The following is an 18,623-nucleotide window of genomic DNA, read 5'->3' as shown; positions in this document are numbered from 1 at the left end:
TGAGTGTGTGCTTCTGGACCCTGGGAGCGCCCCCTAGGCGAGTGCCTATGGGAACTCCTAGGTGAGTGTGAACCCACCGGAACGCTGGGAGTGCCCTCTAGGTTTGTACGTGGATTTGCCATGTTTGTGTGTGTGAATGACCTCTAAGTGTCATTCACACTTCTAGGTGTCAGGAGTTCTAAGATCACCCTCAGGTTATGTGCGTGCCTCTGGATTTTTTTGTGTGTGCACGCCTGTAAACACTTTGCAGGTGTTTGTGCACATTAGCACACATTAGGAGTCCTTCTAGGTGTGTGTGCGCGCATATGTAGTCTCAGCCAGTGTGTGTGCTTGAATGAACAGTTCCGTAAGTTTACTATAGGCATGAGTACATAGTGGAGTCCCTCCCTTCTGGAAACGCATGTGTAGATGAATACTCCTGTGTCAGAGACTCCACTCCTAGATGCTTTTCTCTCAATGAACAAATCCTATTCCTTATCCTCACATCTAGCCCTCAGCTTCTTGGGTTTTTTTCATACAGACTATAGAGAGGTTACCGTGTTTTAACCAGCAATAAGGGGCTGTCGGGATTCACTCATTGATTCTTTGTGTGTCCCTTTGTTTCTGAAAGGAAGCAGGAATAGTGAAAACTGTTACTGCTCTTCACGAAGATTTTGTCTTTGAATGGGTCTCATAGGTGGCAAAAACAGGTAAAGGGTCAAGAAGCTCCATCACTGCCTAAAAATCCCTGCTACTTGGGAGGCCAAGAGACTAGCTTGAGGTCTGGAGTTCAAAACCAGCCTAGTGACACCATTTCTACAGAAAACAAAAAAATTATCTGGGAATGGTCCCAGGTTCCTTACGGATGCTGAGGTGGGAAGATTGCTTGAACTCAGGAGTTGAAGGTTACAGTGAGCTGTGAATGATAGGGTCACAGCACTCTAGCCTTGGTGACAGAGTGAAATCTTGTCTCAGACCCCCCCAAAAGCTCCATTAGTCAATGCACTCCATGGAAGCGACAGTGAGGTGGGCAAGACAGCTAGGGAGGTGTGGGTTAGGGGCATTCCTAGCCAGGTGACACGAGACCTTGCCAAAAAGGTGCAACTTAGCACCTATGCTATGTCCTGCAGTGTGGTTAGCCTTGGAAATGCTGAGCAGACTATGTTTCCCCTCTTAAAGAGTTCAAGAAGCCCACCAGGGCAGCAGGAACAGAGTGGTGATGACAAAAGTATATGGAAAGATGGGAGCCAGAGTCAGACCTCAGATCCCAGAAGTTTCCTTTTAGCTGCACTGTGGATAAGGCTGAGTGTGAAATATTCATTTTCTATCCTCAAAGCAAAATCCTGATACACAAACACGTATATTAGTAGAGTAGTGCTGGGATACACAGAGAGGTGCCCTCTATCTAAGGTGCAAGAGACTGTCCTCAGGAAACCATCCAGGAGGAAAGTTTCTCATTAATGTTTGGGAGGAGGAAAAGATGGAATTTGGCTTGAGGTTCCCCAAGCTTTATGATTAAAGTAATGCAGTAGACGGGTCAGCGAAGATAGCAGTTGTAAAGAACTTGCAACTGCAAGTCACATAACTGAAGTGGCTGGATCTAGACTGGATTCCTGCCCTTCCAATGTTCCCCACACTCCCTTCCCAAACTTCCCTTGGGGACTTTCTGAGAATGAGACCTGTTCAGAGGGTTCTCCACCTGCTGAACCCAGGCCCAAAGGAGGGTACCCTCTAAGGGTGATGACAGGTAGGACAGACAGGCAGAAAACATAATTTGAAGTATTTTTGTTTTTTTTTTATATACAGAATACAGGAAAGCTTCTGTAAAGTCTAAAACATTACAATTACTATGTACATTGGTACTAGTTGTGGGGGTGGGAAGAGAGGAGGGAACCAGGGGCAGGAGAAAGAGAAGTGGCAAGAGAACAAAAAAAGGAGACGAAAACAGGTTTACGACAAAAACATTTTTGCTACAATAGACAATTTGAGAAAACGCTCTACCACATGTAGTACTGTACACGGTCTTTAAAAACATTGAAAAAATGTCATCACTAGATGTATTTACACAAAATCCAAGTACACTTTTCCTTATTTGAAATAAAATAGATGGACAGCCAGAAAAAGAATTCATTTCTCATTTGTCCATAATACACAGTAGCTACCTGTAGTGCAACCGCTGCAGAAAGGGAAAATAACTTGGAGGGTGGGAGCCATGGAAGGAGGGTGGGTAGCGATCTTTATATTAAATAAAACAATGATATTGTATAGATTTTGCTGTATGAAAACTGTATTTTTTCTTTTAATATAAAACTATTGTCACTGCCACAAAATAGAACAAGTTTCTGATTATTTTACAACGGCGGGCGAGGGGGAGGGAGCAGAAGGTGGGTGGGGAAGGGTTTGTGTTGGAGGAAGAGTCCAGACCTCGGTCTTCCCCTCCCTGCCCACGCTGTTCCTCAGCTCGGGTCTGCCGCTTTCCCATGAAATGTCGAGTACAAATATATGTGCAAATGCCCCCTAGAACTTGAGAAAAGAAAAAGGATTTTTAAAAAAGTCAAAAGGTTTTCTTCATTTCATGCAAAGATTGTAGTTGAAGGGTTTCTGGTATAGAAAACACCCAGGCTTGGTTTGTGTACATTTTTGCATTGCAGGAGTCTTGGGTGGGTATATAGGCCAGTGGCAGGGTAGCCCCCAGCCCTAGGGAACAGAGTTGGAGCGCAGCACAGGGCCCTGGTGGGGCTTGAGAGAGAGCTTTTCAGCCAAGACCCCATCCTGCAGCAGGCTGGCATCGCCTTTGGGCTGTTTGGTCGCAAACTCAGTGATGCTGAAGACAAACTGCAGGCAGCCCAGCTTGATGTAGCTGCCATGGTGCAGTAAGGCCGTGCCCTCCCAGCCGGCCCCACTGCCCCCAATCAAGCTCGAGCTGCTGGCTTTGCAGTTGCAGGGTCTCCGCTGTGGCCCCTGGGCCTGGGAACTCATCATGGCTGCCTCTTCACTTGGCTCTTCATCCTGTTTCTGGTGCCGGCGGCGCCCTGGGAAAAAGGGGGATGGTCACAGGAGAGGAAGAATGAGCAGCCAACCCATCTGGGCTATCTGCCAGGGTTGGGCCCTTGTGTCTCCCAGTTCCAACTGCTGCATGGCTAGGGGTGGGGGACACTCAGAAAGGGTTGGTGGAGTCTGAAGTCCCCACACAGGTGTGTGCATAAATGCAGGTGCTCAGCACTTGCTTCTCCGTGGCCCACGGACAAGGAGAGCTTGGCCAATGGAACTAGGAAGGCATGAGACAGCAGGTCATCGGCAGCAAGTGACAGGGGCCTTGGCTCCAACTTACTGATGACACTCTGCACTTTGGCAACAATACTGCTTGGAGGGGTTGGCGGGGTCTTCTCAGAGAAGTCACATGAATACAGCACATTGTCCACCGTTGTCCCGTGCTCACTGTAGTTTAACAGCTCATAATGTTTGGTATTCTGAGGAGGAGGAGGGGAGATAAGATGTGTGGTCTGCTGCGTGGGGCCTGGGGCTAAGGGGAGAGAGGACATATGGAGAAAGCTGTGCTGCTCTACCTAGAGAACTCCCTTTCTTCCCCAGTCATGGCCTGACCCTGTCCTTTCAGAATAGAGATGGGGACTCGTCTCCCAGGTAAGTCTTCCTTCCCCAGTGCCCCATACCCCCTGCTCTCCCACTGCTCCTTCACCAACCCTCAGAACTGGGTCCTGTTGACATGGCACTCACTGGCCTGGGAACATACCCACAGGACTTGGCTTCCTTCTATGCTCGTCCCCTCCCTGCTTTAGGGTGGGCTCCCACTCCCCCTGCTGTGCCTATGAGCAACAGGGGAAATAACAGCCCTGCTCCTGGGAAGCAAGTAGCCCTGGTAGGCTGCCCTTTGCACCAAGACTATTCTCCAGGAGTGACAGGGACGGAAGAAAAGGAGAAGGTTCCCACTTCTGGGCGGCACCTGTGGCTCAACGGGTAGGGCGCCGGTCCCATATGCCGGAGGTGGCGGGTTCAAGCCCAGCCCCGGCCAAAAATAAAAAAAAAAAAAAAAAGAAAAGGAGAAGGTTCCCACTTCTTTCACCTCCCTCCAGGGCACTGAACAAAAACCCAGTGCCTGTGAGAGGCGTCAGGTTGGGAAAGCTCCCTCCCACCCATGTCCACCCCTCACCTCATCGTAGAATATGCAGGCGTGTTTCCCGGACACGTAGTTACAGTGACCATAGTTTGTAAGGCACACATCCATGTCAGCTCCTGCAAGGTGGCAGAAGTAGAGGGTAAGGAAGGCAGAGAACAGATTGTAAGGTGGGGGGGAAACAAGGGAGTTAGCTGCCGGGTGGGTGCTAGTATAGACCTTAAGGGGCAGGTAGCTTGGAGCCCTCTCCCTGTATTTTTGTATACAAACTTGTCTTTTCCAATCCCTTGCTAAACAGCTGTCCCTGATGGCTGATCTGCTTTAGCACATGTCGTCACTACCCAGAGGCATGCTGAGAACTACTGAAGGGGAGAGGGACGGGGTATTTCCATTTGAACACAACACAGAGGTACAGGACCTATAAACTGTATCATCTGAAAGAAAGCCTTCTAGACCAAGGGTTAATCTGTCTGTCCTTCTGAAGTGCCAGATATAGGGCCATCTGTCTCTAGGACTTCTGGCAGGGGTGACAAAGAACCAACAGATACCAGTAGGACTTTGTGGGTAATAGGGTGTGTGCCTGTGCACTGAGGAAATCAACAAATCTTTTTTGAAGATTTCTAGGGACAAAATATTTGCCCTCTGCTTCAGGTTTGTCCTTGCAGTATTTAAAATGCCTCCCTGAGCACAGTCAGAACTGACTTTCATCTCTGCTGATACCACACTGAGCAAAATGCAAAAGGGGCTGAGCCAGGGAAGACAAGCAACTCTCTCTACTCTTATGTCTCTCTAGTTTGGATATCCACTGGGTTAAAGCAGCTAACCCTGGAAAGGATTTCCCTCACCCCTTTTCTAGCATCTGTGGGTATGGGTATCAATCTTTAGGGCTGAACAACAGATTCAGTGTCTCACCCAGCTTCCTGTCTGGCTCACCTGTCCCAATGTAGAGGGTTCGATAGCACATGTTCACAGATCCTCCCAACCCTAAGAGGGGGTAGAACACAGCTCGGGCTTGTACCTCCTTTCTTTGCACTATAAGACAAACAGAGGAAAAGGATCATTCAGAGACTCAGATCCTGTGATACAAACATAAACCAACAAAATCTGGACCTTTGGCTCATCCCACTGGATGACTCATCTTTCCAAACTCATATCTGACACTGAGCTGCTTCAGAGTGAGGCTTTCTCTCCCCACCCACAGTATTGTCAACATGGAGTATGGAGCACTATCTTTGAAGATGGCCATAGAATTCAGAGATGAGGGCGGCGCCTGTGGCTCAGTGAGTAGGGCGCTGGCTCCATATGCCGAGGGTGGTGGGTTCAAACCCAGCCCCGACCAAACTGCAACAAAAAAATAGCCGGGCGTTGTGGCGGGCGCCTGTAGTCCCAGCTGCTCGGGAGGCTGAGGCAAGAGAATCGCGTAAGCCCAAGAGTTAGAGGTTGCTGTGAGCCGTGTGATGCCACGGCACTCTATCCGAGGGCGGTACAGTGAGACTCTGTCTCTACAAAAAAAAAAAAAAAAAGAATTCAGAGATGATCATACTTTAAGCTACTGGGCTGTTGGTTGGCTTATCAGGGTATTTCAGCTGATACAACAGGAAAAACATGAAAAAACAGAAGGCACGGCCAATGTTTCTCAAACTTTCAAATGCATATGAATCCCCTTTGGATCTTGTTAAAATGCAGATTCTGATTCAGGAGGTCTGAGGTGGGGCTCAGAGCTCTGCATTTCTAAATAGTATTTTTTTTTTTTTTTTTTTTTGTAGAGACAGAATCTCGCCTTATCGCCCTTGGTAGAGTGCCGTGGCGTCACACAGCTCACAGCAACCTCCAAATCCTTGGGCTTAGGCGATTCTCTTGCCTCAGCCTCCCGAGTAGCTGGGACTACAGGCGCCCACCACAACGCCCGGCTATTTTTTTGTTGCAGTTTGGCCGGGGCTGGGTTTGAACCTGCCACCCTCGGCATGTGGGGCCGGCGCCCTACCGACTGAGCCACAGGCGCTGCCTGTTTTTTTTTTTTTTTTTTTGTAGAGACGTAGAGACAAGAGTCTCACTTTATGGCCCTCGGTAGCGTGCTGTGGCCTCACACAGCTCACAGCAACCTCCAACTCCTGGGCTTAAGCGATTCTCTTGCCTCAGCCTCCTGAGTAGCTGGGACTACAGGCGCCCGCCACAACGCCGGGCTATTTTTTGGTTGCAGTTTGGCAGGGGTCGGGTTTGAACCCACCACCCTCGGTATATGGGGCTGGTGCCTTACTGACTGAGCCACAGGCGCCGCCCCAACAGCTCTGCATTTCTAATAAGCACTCAGGTATGGGGACCATGCTCTGAAGTATTGAGTTTTTTTGTTTTTTTTTTTCCAGAGACACAGTCTCACTTTGTTGCCCTGGCATCACAGCTCACAGCAACCTCCAGCTCTTGGGCTTAGGTGATTCTCTTTTTATTTTTATTTTTTGTTTTTAGGTGATTCTCTGGCCTCAGCCTCCTGAGTAGCTGGGACTACAGGCGCCTGCCACAATGCCTGGCTTTTTTTTTTTTTTTTTTTTGAGACAGAGCTGTTGTCCTGGGTAGTGTGCTGTGGCATCACAGCTCATAGAAACCGCCAACTCCTGGGCTCAAGTGAGTCTCCTGCCTCAGCCTTCCAAGTAGCTAGGATTATAGGCGCCTGCCACAACGCCTATCTATTTCTTGGTTGCAGCCATCATTGTTGTTTGGAGGGCCTGGGCTGGATTCGAACCTGCTAGCTCAGGTGTTTGTGGCTGATGCCTTAGCCGCTTGAGCCACAAGTGCTGAGCCAGCATTGAGGTTCTTAATGGCTAATGTTCAAAGATAGCTGAAGCAGAGTTAACCACTTGGGGAAAATTTCCAAGAGGCTGGCTCAGTGTTATTGTATTTTTCACCTTGAAGCTCAGAAGTTCATTCTTGGGAAAACTTTTTTTTTTTGGAGACAATCTCAAGCTGTTGCCCTGGGTAGAGTGCTGTGGCATCCTATTCACAGCAACCTCCAACTTTTGGGCTCAAGTGATCCTCTTGTCTCAGTTTTTCTATTTTTAGTAGAGACAGTGTCTCACTCTTTGTTCAGGCTGGTCTCGAACCCATGAGCTCAAGCTATTCACCTGCCTCAGCATCCCAGAGTGCTAGGATTACAGGTGTGAGCCACTGGCCTAGGGAAAACCTTCTATTTCAAATATTTGAAAGCAACTGAGCAGAAAGCATAACACATATACCCAAAGGCACTGGTAACTGCTTTGTTGTACTGTAAAGTAGACTTGCATGAAAGAGTTACAACAGATTTCCTGAGTTTGATCAGAAAGCTATGGTTGTCATCTTATTCTCTGAACAAACCACGATGCTTTATTAATAAAGCACACAGGGAGATCTGAGATACTTGAAAGCTCAGATTGTCCATGGAGGCAAGGTGGGTGTTTGCATACAGAGGAGAGATCTGACGGTGTGGTGGCAGGTGTGTGCATGCAAACCTTCTGTGTGGTGCCCTCCAGACGCCAGCGGATGTGTCCCGACACTGCCAGGTGAACCTTGGACCCGGGAGGGGAAAAGCTGATGTATTCTCTGCAAGGCCAGAAACTTGATCAGCTTCTCGTCCAGCATATTAATCTCGATTTCTATTAACCAAAAGAGAAAGATTAAAAAGCAGCTGAGGTGGAAATGGAATGGGGAAGTAGGTAAGGATCATACAGCAAATACTTTACACTTCAAAAACCCAGCCAAGTGATTTTTGTTCAACCAGCATTGAGTACAGAGTGGTACAGGGATCTGGAGCTGGGCATCACACTTGACATTTGCAGTGACGGGGGCCAAATGCAGTCTGTGCAGCTGCCTCCTGAATTTTAAAGTGATCTTAGGAAGGCAGAGCAAAACAAACCACTTGCCTGTCTGTGGGTGAGGACCTAGATGTCTCATATTGAGACTGGGATATTTTCTACCCATCCTCTGTTTTTTTTTGAGACAGTCTCAAGTTGTCACCCTGGGTAGAGTGCCACAGCATCACAGCTCACAGCAACCTCAAACTCTTGGGCTTAAGTGATTCTCTTGCTTCAGCTTCCTGAATAGCTGAAGACTACAGGCACCTGCCACAACACCTGGATATTTTTTGGTTGTAGTTGTCAGTGTTGTTTGGTGGGCCTGGCCTGGATTCAAACCTGCCAGTTCCGGCATGTGGCTGGCATCCTAGTTGGTTGAGCTACAGGTGTCAAGCCTACCCATCCTCTGTTACAAGGTCTGCCCCATTCTCATTGATTTTGGGGATTTCTCACACATGAGGCCCCTCCTATGGAGCAAGAAGCCGCCTGGTTTTATTACGTAAATTCAGGTGATCGACCTGAAGTGAGTATGTCCTTTTCTCACTGGTTCAGCTCTGCTGTCCTCCCTTTGTCTTTGACTATGTTTATATACATGTGTAGAAGGTAGAGATAGGAAAGGAGCCTGCTTTCTTACCCACTCCTCTACTTAAGGGGACATTCTTCAACCCCATCTCTCTCACCCTTGAGATCAGGTATCCCTTCTCTCTCTTTTTTTTTTTTTTCCAGACGGAGTCTCACCTTGTCACTCTCGGTAGTACCATGGCATCGCAGCTCACAGCAACTTCAAACTCTTAGGCTCAAGTGATTCTCTCTCTCTTTTTTTTTTTTCGAGACAAGAGTCTCACTATGTCACCCTTGGTACAGTGTATTGGCGTCACAGCTCACAGCAACCTCAAACTCTTGGGCTTAAGTGATTCTCTTGTCTCAGCCTCCCAAGTAGGTGGGACTACAGGCGCCTGCCACAATGCCTGGCTATTTTTGTTCTTGTTGTCATTGTTGTTCAATAGGCCCAGCCCAGGTTCAAACCTGCCTGCCTTGGTGTATGTGGTCGGCACCCTAACCATTGAACTGTGGGTGCTGAGCCATGCAAGTGATTCTCTTGCCTCAGACTCCTGAATAGCTGGGACTACAGGTCCCAACATAACACCCAGCTTTTTTTTTTTTTTAGAGACAGGGCCTTGCTTTTGCTCAGGCTGGTCTTGAACTCTTGAGCTCAAGCAATCCACCCACCTCAGCCTTTCAGAGTGATAGGATTATATGGGTGAACCACTGCACCCAGCTCTCCTTTTTTTTTTAAAAAGACAGTGGCTCACTCTGTGGCTCAGGCTGGAGTCCAATGGCACCATCATAGCTTGCTGCAGCCTTGAACTTCTCTTATCAAGTGATCCTCTTCCCACCTCAGACTCCCAAGTAGCTGAGACTACTGGCGTGCGCCACCATGCCTGGCTAATTTTTTAAAAGTTTTTCTGTAGAAATGGGGTCTTGCTATGCTGCCCAGGCTGGCATCCAACTCCTGGCCCCGAGTGATTCTCCCATCTTGGCCTTCCAAAGTGCCAGGATTACATTAGTGAGCCACCAAACCCAGCCACCTTCTCCTTTTTGAAATGAGCCCAATGCTGTACAGCTCTTTCACCCTAGTAACTGGTGGAACAGCAGCTCACTCACTCACCTCCATTGACATCCATAAATGCTCGAAGTGAGTTGGTGAGGTCCACCATGGCAGTAGAGTTGGCTGGGAAAGAGGGTACGGTTAAAGCGCTTCCTATGGATAACGTGCCGGGGCTGACCTTGCCATCTGGGGACGGAGCAGGAAGACTGTTACTTACGTCGCCTGAGGGAAACCCACCGGTCCAATCCCCCATTGCTGAGACAGGTCTGGATTTCGGACCCAAGGTGATGTTCCCTTCTTGATTCTCAACCCATAGGCTCTGGAACTCCTAGAGCTAAAAACGTGTGGTGAGGAAGGGCAGACGGAACGACAAAGCACCCGGGCACGCAGGAGTCTCCAGAGCACTGAGAACAATTGAAATCCACAGCTCTGGGGAAAGTGGTGGGGCAGCTTCATTCTCTGGGCCAGAACCACCTCCCTGCTGCCTCTACTCCTAACTATAAAGTGCCTGCCCCAGCAATTCCTGCCAACTGAAGTACAACTCACAGCGTGCAAAATCTATCCACGCTGGTGTTAAAAAGAGATAAACCGAGACAAGAACATAAGCCTGAGAGTAGGGCCATCCTGGGACCAGGGGCCCCCATGCAGAGAGGTCACAGTCACCTGGTTACCGAGACTCCCAGCTGACTAGGAGGCCGGCTTCAGTGCAGACGGGAGAGACCACAGGGGGTGGTTCCAGTCAGCAACCTTGATGTCCTGAGTGCTGATGGGGGATAGCTGAGAGAACAGGTCCACACTAGGCCAAGTATAGACTTAAGGGATTGCCCTTTGGCATGTGGCCCGAGGACAAGCTTCTGAAAAGCAGTGCTGCTTTCAGTCCCTGCTTCCCTGACAATGAAGTCCCTCAAGATGGCTATGAGGGTCTGCTCATGGATCTAGTCTCTTATATGAGTCATGAGACACTGAGACCATTACCCAGAATCTCACAGTGGTTCCAGACAGCATGCTGCCTTCTTCTAAGGTGATGGAACAAAACAGGCAGAAGACTAGGCCTGGAAGATGTGGGAAGGAGACAGGAGACCCAGGCTGTAGTTCCATTCCTGCCACTGACTCAGTAGGTCACCTTAAGGAAATCACTTCAGCTTTCAGAGCCTAAGCAGTCCCATCTATAAAAATGGGGACAAGTTAACATGTGCTTCCTCTTCTACTACAAAAATGGGGAAAGAATGAACAATACAGAGGTCAAAGTCCTCTGAAGTACTCATAGGGATGTAAGTATTTTTGGAATCTTAAGTTTTGAAGAACATAAAATTATTCCAAGTCATCACAAGTCTGAGCAGCACTCACCTGATGATGACGCTGGTGAGCAGAATCGTTGATTGGCTCCTGTGGCCAAGATACTGTCTCCTGCTGCATGGGGGGGAGTGAGCACCCGGGTGGCATTTGGGGGTGAGCCCAGTGGCCTTGAATCTGTCAATGGAGGTCCTATCTGTGATTGGACAGTCTTTCTTTGCAAAGTGCTGGTGTTCTCGATGCTGGCACAAGAGCTAGGAATGGAAGGGGGCAGGCTTGGGACAGGAACCAAACTCCTCTGGGGGCAAGAGCTGGGGCCAGTGGGATTTTCTGTCTTCACAATGATGCCGACGGTGTGGTTCTGAAGGCCCCCTGCTGCTGGTGGTGTGAGGGGCCGGAGCCAGCCTTGCCGGTGTGAGAGGCCTGGTAGGGAGTTGTTGGCGCCTGGAAGTCGCCGGGGGTCCGTGGAATCAGTGGGGCTGTTGTACAGGTGTGGGCCATTGGCTTTCACCTCTGTGTTCACTGGCCCGTTGGCAGTCCCACAAGGGGCTTTCTTGGATTTTTCCACACAAGAACTGCAGCCGATGTCCTCTAGGGCTGGGGGCTGGTGGGGTGGAGAACAGCTCAGGGAATTCTGGGTGCTAATTCCTGAGGGGCAGGACAAGGGGTAGTGGGAAGGTATAGGTGCCTTGTCAGCTGTTTGCAGGGAGGTGGTGATTGAGCTGTCAGTCACAATAACAGGCTTAATATCAGCCTTCTCTGCCTGCTCAGAGTCCCAACGCGAAGGCATCTGCTTAGCAGATAAATGTTTCAATATGCTGCACTGGAGCGCAACAACACTACAGAGCCACTGTAATGGAAGGAGAGGAGAGGAGGGTGAGAGGCCTGGGAGGTGCTAGTCCTTCCTGCTACAGTGGCCAGGCCTACAGCACAGTTGACAAGCTATTTCCAAAGTCCCATCAGGAATGTCCAGGTAGGGTGTGCCTGACTCCTGACAGGATTCCATTTCCATTCCCAAGCAAGACTTGGGTATATTCAGCAGCCAACACCCATCAGCAGAGCCTGGGGTTTGTACTTTGGCTCTGCCATAAAGGCTCACCTCACGACCGGTACGCAGCAAATACCTAGACACCTGCAGTGTGTCCAGCACTATTGCCCGAACTCTCTACAGGTGAACTCATCTCCTTCTACAACATAGATCTGCTCATCTCACAGTGAACGGGGGGACTAATGGTGAGAAGCAGACCAGTTGACTCTGTGGTTCTCTCTTACTTGCCTTTGGTATCTGAGCCAGAAGTTGTCTCTGAAAAACTCAACTCTTGAGGGGGTTAGGGTGAGGGTGGGTAGGGACAGGGATGGGAATGACACTGAGGATACTTGCAGTAAAATCTGTGGTGAAATAAAAGGAAGATTAGATCTAGAATCCCAACCCTGCCTTCACTCACCTCTTGTTGCTCTGCCTGGGTGGCTAAGTGCTCAGAGTTCAAAAGGTGCGTCTGTGATTCCTCAGGGATCCCATTGCAGATCAGCTCCCCATCCCGGATGGCTGCAGGTGCAATGAGTGGGGGTGGAAACTGGTACTGAGATTTTATAGCATCAGGAACCTGTTCAGGATAGACAGAAGGAGGAAGAAGGAGATAGCACCAACATGTCCAGTTGATTCTTTCCTGGCATGCTGTTCTGTCTGTGGTATTGATGCCTAAGGGACCATCCACTCTGGGGTCCACTGAGGTCAAGGAGGCTCAGTGCATTGCAACTCCTGAGACCCTCATTTCTTTTGACTCTGATACATGCAAATTGGCCTGCAAAGGCACAGCAATGGAAATAGCAGGTGGGGCCTCCACTATTCTTCATCAAGATATGATGCTTGCAGAACCCTGAAATCTTTACATGTTGTCATCTGCTTTGGCATGAAAGGAGTAAAACTGATATTAGACAGATTTCCAGAGTGGTAATCCAGGTCCTTATTGCTCAAAGTCAAGTTTGGGAGCTTTTGTGAGAGACAAGAACATTCATGGTAGAAATGCTCATCACAAGCACACGATCAATGTTAGTTTTCTTTACCAGTTCACTCATGACACAACTGAACACCTCTTTGTTGTACAAAGTCATGGGACACACTCTGAAGCACACCAAGTAAGAATGAAAGAGCCATACAAACAGTCATTCATACATTCAACCAACATTTATTGAACACCTCTTGTGTCTGGGCACTGTTCCAAGTCCTAGAGATCCAGAGATGAATAAAAGTTAAACCCTGCCCTCAAGGAGCTCACAGACTAGTGGGGATATAAACACAGAACAATTATAATACAACATCGTGGGTTCCAGAACAGAGGCCATGTCTAAGGTGCTGTAAAAAATGCAAAGGAGAACAGTTATTTTAGTTTGAGGAATAGGAATTTGGGATTAGGGAAGATTTTATAATGAGTCAGCATGTGAGCTGAGACTTAGAAGTTGAGAAGGAACTTCCTAAGCAGATATAAGGGGTAATAAGTGTCAGGACATAGCATATAGGCAGAGATGTAAAAAAGCACATGGTGGGTTTGGAAAACATCCAGAGAACCAATAGATTTGGTGACCAAGTCCTTATGGAGGGTAAGGCAAGAGGAACTGAAAATAGCTCCCAGAATTATGGTTTGAAGCACTAGGTAGACATTGTTTATCATTCACTGAAATAGGAAATATAGGAGGAAGAGCAGATTAGGAGAGGCAGAAGATGTTGGTCTTAGGCAGGTTGAGACTGAGATGGCTGTGGGATGGGCAGGTGAAATTAAGTCTGAATATGAGGAGGAAGACAAAGAATGTGAGTTGACAGTGACTGCCATCGCAGCGTTAGCTGGTGCCATGGGCTTTCTGACACTGTTCAGGAATGGGTAGAGGAGGAATAGGAGGAATGGAAGTTTAAGGCTGCCCCAGGGGGGAAGAGTGAACAGGAACTTCCAACACAGAAAGAAATTTCTCAGCAGATTATGCCTGCATTGCTATAATCAAGGATAAAGGCCAATGTTCCAGGAAAGAGCTTGAGTTCTCTGTCAGTGTCCTATGGTGTTATTGTCCTCAGTTCAATTTTTTTTTTTTTGCAGTTTTTGGCCGGGGCTGGGTTTGAACCTGCCACCTCTGGCATAAGGGGCCTGTGCCCTATTCCTTTGAGCCACAGGCGCCCCCCCTGTTTTTAAGAGACAGAGTTTCACTCTGTCGTCCTCTGGAGAGTGCTGTAGCATCACAGCTCACAGCAACCTCCAGCTCTTGGGCTTAGGTGACTCTCTTGCCTCAGCGGCCCAGTAGCTGGGACTATAGGTGCCTGCCATAACACCCAGCTATTTTTTGTCACAGTTTGGCTGGGGCTGGGTTTGAACCCACCACCCTCGGTATGTGGGGCCGGCATCCTACTCACTGAGCCACAGGTGCTGTCCACTTATTTTTTTTTGCAGTTTTTTGGTCAGCGCTGGGTTTGAACCTGCCATCTCCGGCATATGGGGCCAGCACCCTACTCCTCTGAGCCACAGGCACCGCCCCACTTTTTTTTTTTTATAAGACAGAGTCTTACTTTGTCACCCCTTGGTAGAGTGCCACATAGTCATAGCTCACAGTGACCTTAAACTCTTGGGCTCAAGTGATTCTCTTGCCTCAGCCTCCCAAGTAGCTGGGACTATAGCTGCCTACCACAATGCCCGGCTATTTTTAGAGATGAGGTCTTGCTCTGATTCAGGCAGGTCTTGAACCTGGGAGCTCAGGCAACCCACCTGCCTCGGCTTCCCAAGTGCTGGGATTACAGGTGTGAGCCACCGCACCTGGCCCTCAGTTCACTCTTGAACTGTCCAAGTACAAAGTGTTTTGGATTTTCCTCAGCAGGGAAACATTTAAAAAATAGGAGGGGGCACCATAATGACAGAATTTTTATCAAGGCAGCCTGGTCTGTTCACTTCAGCAGTCAGGCTCTCTTTTAAATCTACACAGCGAAGTACATACTCTGGATTACTTTTCGATTTGTTTTACTGAGGTATGAGGCATAACACCTTTAATATCTCCAACCCCCACTGAAAACACTTGAATTTCATTTTAGAAAACTTGCTTTTCCATTGAAGTATACATATTTGCCCAGTTAAAGTTTGTTATACAATTTCTTTTTTTTTTTTTTGTAGAGACAGAGTTTCACTTTATTGCCCTCGGTATAGTGCCGTGGCATCACACAGCTCACAGCAACCTCCAACACCTAGGCTTAGGCGATTTTCCTGCCTCAGCCTCCCGAGTAGCTGGGACTACAGGTGCCCACCACAACGCCCAGCTATTTTTTGTTGTTGTTGTTGTTGCAGTTTGGCCAGGGCTGGGTTTGAACCCGCCACCCTCGGTATATGGGGCCAGCGCCCTGCTCACTGAGCCACAGGCGCCGCCCTGTTATATAATTTCTAATAGCATCTTGCTAGTACTGACACACACTGGACACGATGGCAGTGGTCTATTTGATTGATTTTAAAATGTGGCTGCCACCAAGTGGCTGTAGTTGAGAATTGCTGGTTTCTGTTGGATCATTTCAAATACGATCAATCAAGTTTATTTATAGGTATATACCCCGTTTCCCCGAAAATAAGACATCCTCTGAAAATAAGACCTACTTACAGGAAAGATAAGACATCCCCCGAAAATAAGACCTAGCGCATCTTTGGGAGCACACCTTAAAATAAGACACTGTCTTATTTTCGGGAAAACAGGGTAGTGTTCAGCCTCTAGGCTAACTGAATGTTATAAATGTTAGGTATCCTTACAGCAGTGCTACAATTTGGAGTACTGATGATGTATTAACAGGAGCCTGGAAAAAGGGATTTAACTTTCCTTTGGACTTTTTTTCTTAAGTTGCTAAGCAGGGAAGAGCTTTTTTTTTTTTTTTGGATACAAAGTCTCACTTTGTCACCCTTGGTAGCGTGTCACAGCGTCATAGCTCACAGCAACCTCAAACTCCTGGGCTTAAGTGATTCTCTTGCCTCAGCCACCCAAGTAGCTGGGACTACAGGCACCCGCTATAATGCCCAGCTATTTTTAGAGTTGAGGTCTCACTCTGGCTCAGGCTGGTCTCAAACCTGTGAGCTCAGGCAATCCACCTGCCTTGGCCACCCAGAGTGCTGGGATTACTGGTGTGAGCTATTGTGTTGGGCCGAGCCATTTTGTACATGGCTCTCTCTTATCAGTTTGGGACAGGGGCTGTCTAAGAAGGACAGGATGAGTGTCAGGTGAGGGGGCAGTAATAGCAGAGTACACATGTGTTTGGAAGGACAGGATAAATAAAAGCTATTCATCCTTTGGAGAAGTAGAGACTTGCAGACTTCAAAGGCCTACTTGGGGTTTGGCTCTCATAATGCTGACCGCCATCCTCAAGTATTGAAGTGTAAGATCACATTCATTACTTGCTGAGAAGCCACAAACAAATCTCTGGGGCTCCAGTCTCATTTATAAAATTGGGTCAATGATCTGCTATCCCATGAAGGCAATCAAAGGCCACCATCTTCCCTGCATAGATTGTGACTCACCTTCAAGCTTCTTCTTTTGACCGACTGGAGCACACGGCGGTTAGGAGGGTGCTTCTTGTGGATTCGGTTCAGGAAGTCCACTTTGACAACGTGCTGCGAAATGGTGTCCTGGAAACGATCAAACACCTGGCACCGATTGCTCAGCGTCATATTCTTCTGGTTCAGCTAGAGACAAAGCAGACACACCCATAACCCATGGTGAGATTCAGAAGCCCCCACCCCCACCCCATCTAACTCCATTCTGGGTTTAAAATCTGGAAGCCCTTGGCCAAAAGGGTTCCTTCTGTCAGGGGCCAGGATATTAGCACTCCTGCCAGAGGGCAAGGGAACATGGATGAGACTTCCCCCTCAGCCCTGCCCAATCCTGTTCCCTAGAGAGGACTAAAGACAAGAAACAGAAATAGCAAGCAAATGCCCTTCCAATTTAGCCTCTGACAGTCCTCTGTTCCAGCTCAGACAATCCTTTGTCAGGATATCCTAACAGCAGCACAGGTTCCAGAGGAGATGCAAGCCTTGGTCCTCAAGAGACTCAGACTCAGGCGGCGCCTGTGGCTCAGGGAGTAGGGCACCAGCCCCATATACTGTGGGTGGCAGGTTTGAACCCGGCCCTGGCCAAACTACCAACAAAAAAATACCAGGTGTTGGGCGGCGCCTGTGGCTCAATGAGTAGGGCGCCGGCCCCATATGCTGAGGGTGGCGGGTTCAAACCCAGCCCTGGCCAAACTGCAACAAAAAAATAGCCGGGCGTTGTGGCAGGCGCCTGTAGTCTCAGCTGCTCGGGAGGCTGAGGCAAGAGAATCGCGTAAGCCCAAGAGTTAGAGGTTGCTGTGAGCCGTGTGACGCCACGGCACTCTATCTGAGGGCGGTACAGTGAGACTCTGTCTCTACAAAAAAAAAAAAAAATAATAATACCAGGTGTTGTGGTGGGCACCTGTAGTCCCAGCTACTTGGGAGGCTGAGGCAAGAGAATTGCCTAAGGCCAAGAGCTGGAGGTTGCTGTGAACTGTGACGCCATGGCACTCCACCGAGGGTGACAAGGTGAGACTGTCTCTTAAAAAAAAAAAAAGAGAGAGAGAGAGACTCAGACTCCCTAGCAGGGCCCTCTCTCACAGGAAGCAGGACTGTGTCCTAAATAGGAGCCTGGCTGGCAACTGGGTCAGGACCAGAATCCTGTGTGTCTTGCTCTATTCCTAATTCACAGTACTGGGGAGTATTCTTTTTTGTTGTTGTTACGGTTGTCATTGTTGTATTTTAGCTGGCCCAGGCTAGGTTCAAACCTGCCACCCCTGGTGTATGTGGCCAGTGCCCTGCCTACTGAGCTACAGGCACTGCCCCGGGAACATTCTTGATATCACAGTCTTCCTCTGTGGGAGGCAGAAAATCTTGGACTGTTCTTAGAGGACAGAGGAAGAGAAGGGAGTTTCTGCAATAGCCTGCAGAAACTATGCCAATTTTCCTCCTCAACATCTGGCTCCCCAAACTTTAATTCAAAAGAAAAGATTGGTTGTGGCAGTTTCCTTATTAATAAATTAGGTGAAACTTTTAAGTGGGTAGTAAAAAATTAACCAACTAATAATTTCTCATCTGCTGGAAAGCTACTCTTTAAGATACATATTTAGGTTAACTGCTTATGGTCACTTTTATTCTCGTTCAGCAGAAAGCAAAATGACACACACAGGGAACCTCAGAGAGAAGCTTCCTCTTCTAAGTAAATCTTTCTTTTTTTTTTTTTTTTATAGAGACACAGTCTCACTTTATTGCCCTTGGTAGAGTGCTATGATGTCACAGCTCACAGCAACCTCCAACTCCTAGGCTTAAGAGATTCTCTTGCCTCAGCCTCCACAGGCACCCGCCACAATGCCTGGCTATTTTTTTGTTGCAGTTTGGCCAGGGCCGGGTTTGAACCCGCCACCCTCAGTATATGGAACCGGCGCCCTACTCACTGAGCCACAGGTGCCGCCCAGTAAATCTTTCTTGAGTGGCATGTGTCAAAAGAATATGAAGTGTATGTGTAAGTCTTTTTTTTTTTTTTTTTCCTGTAGAGACAGAGTTTCATTTTATTGCCCTCGGTAGAGTGCCGTGGCATCACACACCTCACAGCAACCTCCAACTCCTGGGCTTAGGCGATTCTCCTGCCTCAGCCTCCTGAGTAGTTGGGACTACAGGCGCCCGCCACAATGCCCGGCTATTTTTTTGTTGCAGTTTGGCCGGGGCTGGGTTTGAACCCGCCACCCTAGGTATATGGGGCCGGCGCCCTGCTCACT

At 48.5% G+C, this 18,623-nt stretch overlaps 1 protein-coding gene across 4 annotated transcripts in view; it reads right to left on the bottom strand.

Annotated features, from left to right (window-relative positions):
- Positions 1–1,752: 1,752 nt before the first annotated feature.
- The window catches only part of PHF12 (PHD finger protein 12), a 51,209-nt gene continuing 34,338 nt past the window's right edge, over positions 1,753–18,623 (bottom strand). For 2 of the 4 annotated variants that reach the window (XM_053569635.1, XM_053569636.1), the window contains 9 exons: positions 16,360–16,524; positions 12,280–12,438; positions 10,889–11,684; positions 9,602–9,727; positions 7,591–7,734; positions 5,045–5,143; positions 4,148–4,230; positions 3,311–3,449; positions 1,753–3,011 (listed from right to left, as the gene is read on the bottom strand). In XM_053569635.1, coding sequence (XP_053425610.1) covers positions 2,677–3,011; positions 3,311–3,449; positions 4,148–4,230; positions 5,045–5,143; positions 7,591–7,734; positions 9,602–9,727; positions 10,889–11,684; positions 12,280–12,438; positions 16,360–16,524 — 2,046 coding nt within the window. In that variant the 3' untranslated portion in view covers positions 1,753–2,676. Of the gene's footprint in view, positions 3,012–3,310; positions 3,450–4,147; positions 4,231–5,044; positions 5,144–7,590; positions 7,735–9,601; positions 9,876–10,888; positions 11,685–12,279; positions 12,439–16,359; positions 16,525–18,623 lie in introns of those variants that run through there. The other 2 variants (XM_053569637.1, XR_008375583.1) reach the window with 2 other exon arrangements.

The sequence above is a fragment of the Nycticebus coucang genome, chromosome 18 (genome assembly GCF_027406575.1).
Source record: "Nycticebus coucang isolate mNycCou1 chromosome 18, mNycCou1.pri, whole genome shotgun sequence".
NCBI lineage: Eukaryota > Metazoa > Chordata > Mammalia > Primates > Lorisidae > Nycticebus > Nycticebus coucang.
Note: the sequence above shows the minus strand (reverse complement) of the source record. Positions and strands in the feature narration are given on the sequence as shown.